Source organism: Pseudophryne corroboree, chromosome 8 (assembly GCF_028390025.1).
Source record: "Pseudophryne corroboree isolate aPseCor3 chromosome 8, aPseCor3.hap2, whole genome shotgun sequence".
Taxonomy (NCBI): Eukaryota; Metazoa; Chordata; class Amphibia; order Anura; family Myobatrachidae; genus Pseudophryne; species Pseudophryne corroboree.
Window position 1 is genome coordinate 392,569,992 of NC_086451.1, and position 13,770 is coordinate 392,583,761.

General features: G+C 40.5%; 1 protein-coding gene across 1 annotated transcript in view; it reads left to right on the forward strand.

The window, feature by feature from the left end:
- LOC134949244 (cytochrome P450 2F2-like) overlaps positions 1-7,624 on the forward strand; it is a 101,979-nt gene extending 94,355 nt beyond the window's left edge. The window contains exon 9 of the mRNA XM_063937720.1: positions 6,789-7,624. Within this exon, the coding sequence (XP_063793790.1) occupies positions 6,789-6,973 (185 nt within the window). The 3' untranslated portion in view covers positions 6,974-7,624. The remainder of the gene's footprint in view (positions 1-6,788) is intronic.
- The last annotated feature ends 6,146 nt before the right edge of the window (positions 7,625-13,770 follow it).

Consider the following 13,770-nt stretch of genomic DNA (forward strand, 5'->3'; position numbering starts at 1 on the left):
GTGTCCCTTGACACTCAGGATGCTTTTCTGCATGTCCCTACAGCACCCTCTCATCAGTGATTCTTACAGTTTGCTATCCTCCAACAAAATTATCAATTCCGGGCACTGCCATTTGGTCTTTCTACGGCTCTTAGGGTCTTTACCAAAATTATGGCAGTTATGGTGGCACAGCAACGTCATCAGGAAGTCAGAATTCTCCCTTATCTGGACAATCTGCTCCTACTGGTGCACTCTTTGAAGGTCCTACAATACCATCTCCAGCTGACTATTGCCTTCCTACAGCAACACAGCTGGCTCATCAACTGGAAAAAGGAATCCCTTACACCTTCACAATGAATGCTACATCTGGGAGCTCTCCTAGAGGCTCAGGTCCAGAGGCTTTTACTGCCTGCAGACAAAATTTAAGCACTGCAGCAAAAAATACACAGCTTGCTGCACAGTCGCTGAGTGTCCACCCACTCTGCAGTGCAAGTCCTGGGAGACATAGGCTCCACATTCGACATGGTCCATGTAGCATCTGATCCTGTCCCAGTGGAACAGCCAACCTCATCTGATCAAGTCTTAGATGATGGTCCACTCCCCAGAGGTCTGCGTGTCCCTAACCTGGTGTCTCCAGATGACACGACTGGTCAAGGGGTTTTGGATTGCGTACTTCTTACCACAACTGAAAGTCTCCACAGATGGGGCACAGTGACCGAACAACACTCCTTTCAGTGTCGGTGGATCCCCTCAGAATGTTGCTTACCAATCAACGTTCTGGAGCTATGTGCTGTCTACACTCTAGTACAGGACCTGCTATGGGGCAGACCAGTCAAGATCCTGTCTGACAATGCCACGGTGGTAGCCTACCTCAACCATCAGGGAGGCACCTGCAGTCTGTGATGCAGAAAGTGGCTCACATTCTTTGGTGAGCTGAAAGCCATCTTTCGTCAATTTCAGCAGTCTTCATCTCAGGCATACTCAACAGGTAAGTGAACTTCCTCAGCCACCATGACGTCCACTCCAGCAAGTGGTCTCTACACCCAGACGTCTACCAGCTCCTTGTGGACAAGTGGGGCCAGCTGGACATGGACCTCATGGCCTCTAAACACAACCACAAGGTTCCCATATGCGGGTCTAGGATAAAATATCCCAAAGCAGCCTTTGTGTATGCCCTGTCTATGAGGTGGACGGTCTGTCTGCCATACATCTTCCCTCCAGTCTCCTTCCATGAGTTCTTCAGAAGTTCAAGCAAAAAGGAGACATCATCCTCTTGGTAGCTCCAGGTTGGCCCAGACGCCATTGGTTATCATATCCCCACTGTCTCTCCATAGACGCTTCCTTTCCATTTCCGCTATGACCACTGTTTCCACCTGGACATGGCCCATCTGTTTTTGTTAACGGCATGGCTCTTTAGTCATCTTAAGGTCCAATGGTTTCTCTCCCTCTGTGGTTCAGGCCATGCTCAGAGCACAGAAGTTGGCCTTATCTCATATACATTACCGAGTGTGGCATACCTACTTCTAGTGGTATGCCACCAGATGCTATGACCCTCTGCTTTTCAGCATTTGTCAGTTGTTCTACAAGTGCTTCAGGAGCCTCCATTTGAACCTCTGGAATCAGTGGATCTCAATTGTCAAACAGCGAAGACTCTCTTCCTTCTTGCTATTGCATCTGCCCGAAGGGTGTCAGACTTGGGGGTGCTCTCCTTTTCTGATTTTTCATCAGGACAGTGCTTTTCTCTGAACTCTGCCTGGTTTCCTTCCCAAGGTAATGTCCCATTTCCATCTTAATGAGGAAATCATGGTACCAGCCTTTCACCAGAGCTCTGGGCGGGGGAGGCCTCCTAGGATGTTGTCCATTCTTTCCAGATCTATTTGGATTGTACCAGTTCTCTAAGAAAAACAGATTCCATCTTTTTTCTCTATGGCTTCCACAAGAGGGGCTGGCCTGCTGACAGACTATGCCATATGGCTTCGTATGACCATGTCACTGGCGTACACACAGGCTGACCTTCCTGAGCCTGCTTCATTCTCTGCTAATTCTACTCACTCTGTGGGTCCTTCGTGCCTCTGCAAGGCAGCCAAATTGTCTTATATCCACACCTTTCTCAGGTTCTATGCCTTTGACATATTTGCTTCCCAGGATGTTTCTTTTGGGCAACAGATTCTTTTCTTGGCTCAGGAGCATCCCCTCCCTTGAGAAACTGCTTTGGGACATCCCAATTGTCTCCCTGTGGAACCTATGGAACCTGAAGAGGTAAAGGAGAGTTATTGTAGGCTTACCTTGATTAACTCTCTTTCTTCAAGGTCCATAGGTTCCACAGGGCACCCACCATAATGCACTTGGCTTCTATGGGTCTCTTTCCATGGTCACCAGTGCCCTTCTCCTGTCCGTGAGCGTGTGTTTTTGTGTGTACCATGTCTTCCTTCTCTCCTATCCTGTTCCTGCCTTGGACTTGTTGACAAAACTGAAGTGCCTGAGCTGTGTTCTGGGTATAGGGGGAAAGTACAGAGGCATCTTGTGATACTAAAAAGCTTAACTGGTCCTTTACCATCAGCTACACCTCCTCCCCCCATCCCCACCCCAATTGTCTCTCTGTGGAACCTATGGACCTTAAAGTATGTGAGTTAACCAAGGTAACCATAAGTTTCCTTTTCTAAACTTGCACCTGTGGTTAGCAGGTCAACCACATAGTTGACCACTATTAAGCTGTGGTTAGCCCATTGTAGCACTTCTCATCATTGGCTACAATGCAGATTTCTCTACATTATAGCCTAGGGAGAAAACTTTAAGTGACAGGCAGCCCCACACAGGCTATCAGCGCAGAGCTACTCGGGAGCTGCAAGCTGATTGGATCTTGGGTTTCCTAGTGACAGGTCATTTGCATAGCAAAAGTATATGTGATCACACATCCACTTCTACATGTTCGGTGGGTTGGATTTGCATTTTTAAAAAAATATTTTTTAAGCCCCTGGGATGCCTGTTATGGAATAAAGAAGACCCATCTACATTGGAATAGGTATTTTTTTTCAGGGGACGTGGATTCTACATGGAGAAGAGGATGTGAAGGGCATCGGGGTATTTAAGTAGGCAACGGGGTATTGTATGTGTTGTACATACTCACACTCACTGTGTGAGTGAGTATGTACATCACGTGAGTGTGTGTGACAATGTATGCTTTTTTTTTAAGTTCTACTTACTATGTTGTGTATGTTCTGTTTTTATTATAATATTTATTTTACAGTAAAACCACATGGACCAGAGGGCCCTTTAATGCCATGCATGGTGGTACTTGGGGTGTAGTATGCTATGCTGGTGGCCGGGCTCCCGGCGACCAGCATACCGGTGCCAGAATCCCGACAGCCGGCATACCGACAGTGTGGTGAGCACAAATGAACCCCTTGAGAGCTCGCTGCACTCTACCACACTATTTTTTCTCCCTCCAGGGGGGTCATGGACCCTAAGAGGGAGAAAAAGTGTCGGTATGCCAGCTGTCGGGATTCCGGCACCGGTATACTGTGCGCCAGGATCCCGACAGCCGGCAAACTGAAGACCACCCTGTACTTGTTGTTCTCCAAGTACCAGCATGGAGGGGAGGCTTGTTAGGAACTGTAGTTCTGCAGTACATGACAATATTAATTCTAATGTTTACACTTTAATGCTATGAACTTGGCATGCATATCCCAGGGTGTCGGACATAGCATCAAGCTATAACCTTGGTCTTGGGTGCCCCGAAAGGTCCCTACTCCCCCAGGAATTCCCGGCTAGGACTGACTAGTTGGGTTTGATGAATGCATTGGCCAAGGGGACCAATATAAGCGTGTCCCCCTGGCTGTGGCATTACATCCCCGCTAGAAAGAACTTGGGGCTGGTTGATGAAAATTTGGGGGACCCCTATGCTTTTTTCCTCCTGAATCTGCACAACCAGGACCAGCTCAGGAGCCCGTTGCTGAATCTGGAAATATAGGGGATCCCCATGCTTTTCCCCAAAAAACTTTTTACAACCTTGCCCTTTTCCAAAAAGCCTGGTGCTGGTATTGTTTTTTTATTTTTTTGTGTGTGTGTGTGTGTGTGTGGGGGGGGGGGGGGTTGAAACTCACGTCATTTTTTTAAAAAACTTTCAACTCTATATTTACTTTTACAGAGAGAAGCATACACTGATTTCATTGATCTGTGCATGCTTCTGTCAAACATATAGATGTTGCATATAGGTGCGATTTTGGTGCGACTATGGTGGTACGTTTGATGGGTTTTAGGCAATTAAAGGGCTGTTCCATATGGACACGCTCATAAAAAATATCACTGCCTTGATTTAGTGCACTGAGCTGTGACTTTGATACGATTTTGGTGTGAAGTGGAAAGATTTGACAAAAACGAATGTTAGTAAATTTGCAATTTTTCAATGATACCAATGTTATTTGTACCAATGTTGAATTTCCACAATTTGTAAAACAAAGTATCACTTGACATGTGACTTTTAAGCAAATTAATCCTAAGCGCATTAGAAATTCACAAAATCATGTCTGTTTCACAAACAAAAAAATGCAAATCAGCCAAAATTGACCTTTAGATAATTTTCCCCTTAAAGTCTTAGTGGCCATCAAGTACCAGTGAATGATGGTATTTCTGGTAAATGGGGTGAAGCACTCTGCATGTGGGTTTTGTAAGCTCAAGATCTCTAAGCCCTCATGATATATATCTCATATTATTTAGCAACAATAAACTAGGGTCTTCAACATTTACAATGCAAGCATATTTTGTATAATGTAACAAGATAAGAAATATTGTAGATACTGTATGATATAACTTGTATCACAATCACTGGCAATATCATTAAACTACAGCTGTTGGTATAATAAAGAGGTATAGAAAAATTATATCCTCAGGGACATCTGAGTCCTTTGGCAAGGAATATCAAGATGGAAATTATCCAGATTCACCCCAGAGATCATGGGTACTGGAAATCCAAATGTCACTCTTTTCTTGTAGAAGCCCTTCTGCAGCAAATAACCACTTACTGTACAGTACAGAGCAGTGCAAGGTTTCTCGGCACCCTAGGCAAAACTTCAGCCTACTGCCCCCAACCTCCACCAATACCACTTCCCAGCCCTTCAGATGAAATTGTGACTTATAAGTTTCCCAGCCACCACTTTCATTAAGTACAAGGATGTTTTTTTTAGAGACATCCTTAATTTTGTGATAGGCAGACTCAGTGGTGCCCCCTAGAACCTGGTGCCCTAGACAGCTTTTCTAAAGCTACCTAATTGTAGAGCCAGCCCTGGTACAGAGATGCCTTGTATCCCGACTGTGTGATGAGTGCTTTGAATCTAAATGTTTCAGAGAGTCCAATTAATCCATGCAGCACAGAAGATCTTGAGAATAGTAAGAACTGCTCTCCCTGGCAGATGATCATAAAAAGAGAAATCCATACTAGCTATTTCCCTGAGAGAGTAAAGTGTATTCTATGATCCAAGCCTGTGGAGAAACATGGGTTATACCAGAGAGTAAAAGGGTAATAGGTTAATTTTAATAGCATTTGCTCTTCCTGTCCAGGAGACGGAATACAAATTCCATCTGGTCATGTCTCCCAATATGATTCAACACAAAACAATTTTTTGTGTTGTTATACATTAACATTTAAGATTTCGGCCTTAAGTGTTGTTTTTCAAATTAGAGAGCTACTTCAAGTAGTTTGCAAGAGTGGTCAAATTATTAAGGATAATTAATAAAGTATCTTCAAACTGTATAATGACATTTTATATTCTGAGAATCCAATCTACACACTCAAATTATAGTATCATGATTTGTTAAAATTTTGGAGGCCAAATGTTCTACCATTAGGGCAAATATAAATGGGGACAAAGGACCACCAAGACTTGTACAATTATGAATAGAGAATGCATGAGAGTAGAGTCCATTAGTGAGAACAGTGGGTTGTACTAATGGTCTTGTAATAAAGGTTTCTACACCAGTGATAAAAATGCTACTTCAGCCATCATGTTGAACCGTCCTCCACATGGAGGTCTAGGAGACCCTCTTGAATGTTTTTACTGGGTCTATAGTCATCATAAGGGAGGTAATGCCAGAAATGTTACAGTTATGCATCAGATCTGGAGAATTTAAATGTTTTAATGGTCGGCACAAACTCTTCCAAACAGATTTACTTATTGGGGTTAAAGATTTCAGTTGAAGAGACTTTAGGTAAGAAAGAGTTACCCCGAAAGTGGTCATTGCCTCTCCGGTAGCAGAGCTATGAAGGGAGATCATATAGTTTCAAATAGAATTGGTGAAAACATTTCACAGTACACGGATTTATTTGCTAACTGGCCTAGAGATAGTATTCTATTGCAGTTGCAATGAGTATATACTTTGGCAGCCAACAATGCATATGCCATATCCCCTTGTCATATACTGTAATAATTGTTGGAACCTTCTAAGCATTTCTGCTGCTTTCAATGACAAATTACTGTATGATTCAATTTACCTCTAAGAGGTAAAAGAGCTAGATTCAAATTTAGGATGATTCTACTGTAGTTAGAGATCAGCAGAGCTACACAGAAATGCACAATAGACAAATGATTCTTATTATACGTAGTATGACCTTGACCTCTTTGTTGAGCTTTAAATTATGTTTTATTTCTGAAGGTAAAATAAAGAGTTGATTATAAATCAATAAAAGTCTAGGAAATGAGTCAGATGAAATGGTGATTTAATATTATTGTCTACAACAGAATGTGAGCCACCTGTTTTTCACTAGTTGGCCTACTGTACGTATCATATTGTCTCCTCCTTTTCATGTCTTTCAGGCAAAAGAATATGTCCTGGTATGAGTTTGGCCAGTATGGAAATTTTCTTGTTTGTCACCACAATGCTGCAAAACTTTACCATCAAGTCACCAATCCCCGCTGAAGAGATCTCCGTTGCTCCAGTGGGTGTGGGTCTTGCACACATTCCTCCCAACTATGAGTTTTGTCTTATACCTCGTTCCTGAAGGAATCATTTTGTATAACTATCAGAATGTGGATTGTAATCAGTAAAACTTTCATGACTGCAAGGGGCCAGTAAAGTAGAATATTTTCAGATACCTAGCCAGGATGGTTTTTGTTTTCTGTGGATTGCAGAAAATAGCACAAGTGGAGGGATTAATGAATAATAACTGAATATTGGCACTAAGGTTTGGCCAGAGAGATTAATTATGATGTTTCAATGATTGCACAATGTATGTTCTGCATTTTGTTTATGTAAGTTACATGTCAAGTGTGACAATCATTTATGTGTAGGAGGGAGGTAAGATATAATCTCTACGAGTATGAGGGGAACAGTATAACTTAAATAGCATTTCTGATAATTAGTTATTAGTTTTATACTTTAGTTAATATTTTGTTTTATTATTCCTGTTTTTCCAATGCAAGCAATAATTTTTGGGTAAAGGAAACATTTTCCATAGAAATAAAGACTTAATTTAATATTGCATTTAGGTATTATTTTAAATTATAGATGAGAGAGTGCTGGGGAGAGGTTCCAGTGGAAGGGGACAGTATGTGGGTCTCAGGAGACTGAGAGGGAAGATTGTATTGGGTTAGAGGATATCAAACAAATAGGATAGACACTTGGCGCAAATATTTGAAAAAGATAATTTAAATTATATGTGAATAAAATAAGTCACATCATGTCTTATAAAATTAAAGTATATAGCTCACATGTGATTTAGTAGCAATTTTATTGCAAGAAATTTGACACACATGAAAGTAGTATGAAAAGACACTTATAAGACAAACAAGATGATCAATAGAGTTCAAGAGGGTTTAATCCCTTATGCTTACCATGTGGTATGGTCAGATTATTGCCAGGATGTTCACAATTCAGCAGGATGAGTCCAAATGATTTTAGCCTGTCCTTCAACATACCTCATTCCACAGGTCTTGAATAGGCAATATGGGTCACCTCTATCCTCCAAAAGTATGGCTGCCGAACAATGCGTTTTGGACGATGTGTCCTTGATCAAACCACACTCTATGAGGGTTGGATATTTATACCCAAAAGCAGTTATTCAATTTCTGTTTCCGATTTTAATTACATTTTCCAAGAGGTGTCAATGATTATAGGCAGTGAGGAGCTTGCGTTCCATTCCTTGCCCTGATGCAGTACGCTGGGCCAGAAGAGGAAGTGATGTGTTTGCATTTCAAAGTTTAAGGCATGCGTTTCATGTAGTCAAATGAGATATGCTCCATTTTACCAGAACAGGAAATTACATCATTAATTCCAAACCTCCAGACCATGTGTTCCAACTAGGTGGAAGTGTATTGTGCTCAGTAGCGATGTTCTTTTGATGAGATTTTAAAGATTAAAATTTTCATAATGTTGATTATTCAAACAATCACTAGTGTCCTTCCCACTTCCCGGAATCTAAGCTGTACTTTGTATTCCATCTAATTCAATCCCTATGCAGAGGTGGGGCCGAACAGTGAGGGTGCCCAAGAGGCAAGAGTGTAGATTCATTGGGACACTGGCAGACAAGCACAAGGGACAGAGCCAGTGGCGCTATTTTAAATTCAATGCCGGCTGTGAGCCAATCAGAGCTCTCTCCACTCTGTCCCCTCAATGCGCACATTGACTGATGCTGCCAAAATTGGTAAGCTGTGGGGGCTGCAGGGAGAGTGGAACTATAGCTATGGATGGAGGTGAGTGGCTGTGTGTGTTTGGGCTTCCTATTTTTTCTGTCCCTGGCCCCATAAATTGTTATGGCAGACATAGCTGCGAGGCTTATCGTCTTCGCTAGACGTTTATTGTCTGCAGATCCACTCTGTCAGTCTCTCCACTGGTTACCAGTAGTCTACCGTATTCAGTATACAATTCTTTTACTCACATACAAGGCCATTAACAAAACTACAACAACGTACATCTCTTTGCTTATATCAAAATATCTCCCAGCCAGACCTATTAGTTCTTCACAAGTTATACGACTCTTATCCACACTCATTATTCGCTCCCATTCACGATTGAAGGAGTAACTTAAGGCTACACCCACTCTGTGCCCTAACACTCACACCTCTAGTCTCCAAATGTTCAAGCATTCCTTGAAAACTGACCTCTTCAGGCAAGCTTATAACATTCCAGAACCGCCCACATAGCATCCATAAACTTTCCTATCCAATTACATCCCCACTGTACAGTCTACATATATCCTCATGTAGTTTCTCTTTCTTCACCCATCCTCCTGACCCCAGGCCAACATTGCTGTGTGACTAAATCGTACAGTCCACCAAGAACCTTTGCAATCTGGTTGACCATTTTGCAATAGATAACAACTATCCTTGTGTATCAATGCCTACTTCCCTATAGATTGTAAACTTGTGAGCGGGGCCTTCTTACCTCTATGTCTATCTGGTGTTACCCAGTTTTGTTTATGTTGTTTCCAACTGTTTTGTATTATTTTATAACTGCTTTTTCCAATTGCAGAATTTGCAGGGCTATATAAGAAACTGTTAATAAATAAATTATGAATACATTTATGTAATCTTTTTCAAATATTTGCGCCAAGTGTCCAATTTGTGTTACATGCTGCTATACTGTGAGTAAGGTGTTTCTCCACGTGGCGCTACCGTTAAAACCTTTATAAAATGAATTGCTTACACATTAGCAGACAGCAATAGCTATCACTCTCAAATCCATTAAAAATACAGCATACTGGAGATTTTAATTCCTAAAATTTGAATAAAGATAATGCAATAGTGCAAATAAGAGATGGCACCATGAAGAAAAATTGATGCTTCTGAGGAAGGATTTTTATATCCGAAAACTTGTTCAAGCAGCAAAAGGGGACTTTGGAATAATCGGACCTTGCAGCCACGCAGCACCAGGAGTACTTTGGTTGTCCCTCCCAGCACCAGGGACTGTAGTGTGTCATCTGGTTCTTTGAAGGACTTCTATTACATTTGGACTGACGTGACTGTTGGGAATGCTAACCAGAGAACTGTCCTAGCTTTATGAAGACTTGCTTCCTATTGCCCCTATGAGGGTGATATACGCTGACTCATCTGTATTTATGTGAGTGGGACCAATAAATTCATTTTTTCTTCATGGTGCCATCTCTTATTTGCACTATTGCATTGTCTTTCTTCAAGTTTAGGAATTAAAATCTCCAGTATGATGGATTTTTAATGGATTTGAGAGTGATATCTATTGCTATCTGTTAATGCGTAAGCAATTAATTTTTTTAAGGTTTTAATGGTAGCGCCACGAGAAGAAACACCTTACTCCCAGTATAGCAGCATGTAACACAAATAGGACACTTGGCGCAAATATTTTAATACATTGTTGCACCTAGGGGTTTGGTGAAAGCTCTTTTTGTGACCACACAGGCTGCCACTGTTTTGCAAGCGCAATTTGAGAATATTCAATATACAAAAGGTGTTTCTCCTGTTTGGTTTACATAAGCTGCTATATTTTTTCAAGTGCGAGTATTTTTTTTTCCATTATACTTATTTTATATTAGGTTAGAGTATAAAGTTAAAGCGTAGAAGGGGCCAAGGGAGAATATATAATAAATGTAGTATCAATTTATCTCTATCTACCTTTGTCATTTTTTACCTGTGTGCCTTTTATCTTTAGCTCCTCCTCTATCTCTCTCCATGTCCTTATTGGTATCCAGATGATAGATCGACAGCCAATAGGTCAACATCATATAAGGTTGACAAGTACAAAAGGCAGGTACAAAATGTTTTAAGGAAAGGGAAATCCAAAAAGATTTTTTTACGTGTAAAAAAGGGTTGCCATACAGTGTGTATCAGATAAAGATATCTAAATTGTCGGTGTTGGTGCTTCCACAGAGTTGTTCAAACAATTTAATAAGGGAACGAGAGGCCTAAAAGGGGAAAGGGTTAGACTCTGAAATGGTCACGAATCTCAAATTGATTGGGAATATAAGGAAGTAATACAAAATGTAACTTTTAATTATATTCATATAAAAATCCCTAAAGTAGGGAGGAGACTGGCCGGAAGGAGACTGCAGGCGCCCACAGATGGGCGCCAGTCCCGTCGCTGCCGGATCTAACCACAGCATGCTGTGGTTGAGCCAGATGGCAGGATGATGGAATTTCAAGGTGAATACATACATTTCAATGTATGTATTCACATAGTGCCACTAAGCCGCACTGTGTGCTATTGAAATCCTGTGTGTCACTGGCCAGATCCTATTTTGTGGCATTCTGCAGAACAGGATCCGTGTGCACACAGAACCCCCATCCCGGCCAAGGGGGTCCCGTTCAGCGAGACCCGCTTGGCCGCTATGTGTGGCCGTAGCCTAAAGTTGCTGAGCTGACCTAGTGCTAACACAGGAATTTTCAAGCTTCACACAGCAATATGATTTCAGGCTTTTCTCGTTTTAACTGAAAAAATTTCATAAACATACTGTAATCAGTGGTGGATTGTTTTAAGATTGAAATCCCTAATTATAAATAATGATCTTTTGCCTATTCAAGTGCTTGGAGCGATATTCTTTTTTGTCTCCGTTCAATGCTCTTACACTGCAATAAAAGAGTTATCTCTGTTTACTCAAACGGCCAATTTATTGAGGGGTATATGAATTATTTACATTCTCAGAACTCTATTCTTCAAACATCTTATACTGTAGTGTTCTCTTCTGGTTTATCATCAACCAGTATGCCAATAAAACCCTCTTCCATATAGTTATACAGTTCTGCCATGAAGCTCTTCGTATCCTGCACTGCCTTTAAATATAACCCAAGATCTAGAAATCAAGTGCAATTTCTAGAAATTGAGATTCTTCTTTAGTAATATTTTTTTTGACCAATGCATTTGAAATTTTTACTTTTAGACTTTGCTGTTGGATTCGTTTTTTAATTGTATATGTGAATATCATTAATTCAATTGTCTTTCAATTTAAAAAAAAATATATAATCCTTTCGGTAATATTACTTTATCTTCTGGCTTCACAGCTATCATGAGGTCGTCCTTCAATTATTTTTAAGTATCCCTTTCTTTCCCAGTGAGATAACATTAATAAAAGTAATAAAAATAAATTATCAGTCTCATATGTAACAATCTTAATAAAACTTTCAATGAGACTCCCTTTACATAATGGGTCATCTTTGCTGCATTAGAAGTATGAGGTCCCTACCATAAGGGGAAATACATATCACAATTGTATGGTAAAAAGGGGGAACTAGAAATCCTCATAGCAAACAAGGAATATGATATTATAGGCATTACTGAAACTTGGTGGGTTGAATCTCACGATTGGACAGTCAAGCTAGAGGGTTATACACTGTGCAGGAGAGACAGACTAAATAAATGGGGTCGGGGGGTATGTCTTTACGTAAAGCCGTTTCTAAAACCTGTTATACAGGAAGATATCCAAGAGGGGACTCTAAATACTATTGAGACATTATGGGTAGAAATGGCATGCGGGGGGTAAAGAAATAAAGAAGTTATTATTGGGGTTATGCTACAGGCTGCCTGGTATTAATGTGTCTGATTAGAAATTGTTACTGAATCAAATTGAAAGAGCAGCAGGAGTGGGAGACATAGTAGTGATGGGAGACTTTAACTATCCTGAGATAAACTGGAAAATCAGTTCATGTGATACCGCTAGGGGCAATATGTTTTTAAACACGCTAAATGATAATTACTTAGTTTATTCAGTCGACGAACCAACTAGGTACAAGGCAATCTTAGACCTGGTATTAACTAACAATGGGGAATTGGTATCAAATATTGAAGTAGGGGAGCTCATAGGAAACAGCAACCACATTATGGTCACATTCAATATCAGTTTTCATAAGCAGTCCTATACTGGCTCAACTAGGACTCTAAACTTTAGCAAAGCCAACTTTGACATGATAAAGGAAGCATTAAAGGACATTGAATGGGAAATCTGTTTCAAGTAAAAAATACAACAGAGAAATGGGATGTATTAAAATCACTGTTAATTAAAACTACTCGTAAATTTATTCCCACCAGCAGCAAAAGAGGGAATAAAAATCCCAAACCAATGTGGTTTAACAAAAATATAAAGGAATTAATAGACAAAAAAAGATGAGCATTTAAAAAATACAAATCTGAGGGGGATGCAGAGTCATTTCAGCACTATAAGGAGTGTAACAAAAAAAAATGCAAAAAAGGAATAAGAGCTGCTAAAGTAGAAACTGAAAAACTAGTAGCAAAGGAAAGCAAAGCGAATCCCAATTTTTTTTAAGTACATCAACAGCAAGAGACTAAAGAAGGAGAGTATAGGCCCTTTAAAGGACAATATGGGAGTCTTAATCAAAAATAATAATGACATAGCAAATAACCTAAATTAGTTTTTTTCAACGGTATTTACCAGAGAGGACCAAATACTTGGTCTAACACAAAATCTCAACAAACATAGGGTCCCACTGCTAAAAGCTTATTTATGTGAGGAGGGAGTCTGTGACTGATTAAAAAAGTTAAAGATTAATAAGTCACCTGGTCCCGATGGAATTCCCCTGAGGGTTCTTATGGAGCTGCATGCTGAACTAGCAAGACCACTATTTTTGATCTTCATGGATTCAGTTAAATCGGGTATGGTCCCAAAAACTGGAGTATAGCAGAGGTTGTGCTGATATTCCAAAAGGGGAGCAAAGCTGAACTGGGTAATTATAGACCAGTTAGTCTTACATCTATAATGGGGAAAGTATTGGAAGGTATTCTAAGGGACAGTATTCAAAAGTTCCTTGAAGCCAATAAGGTCATTAAAAGGAACCAACATGGATTTGTGAGGACAGATCATGTCAAACCAACTTGCTT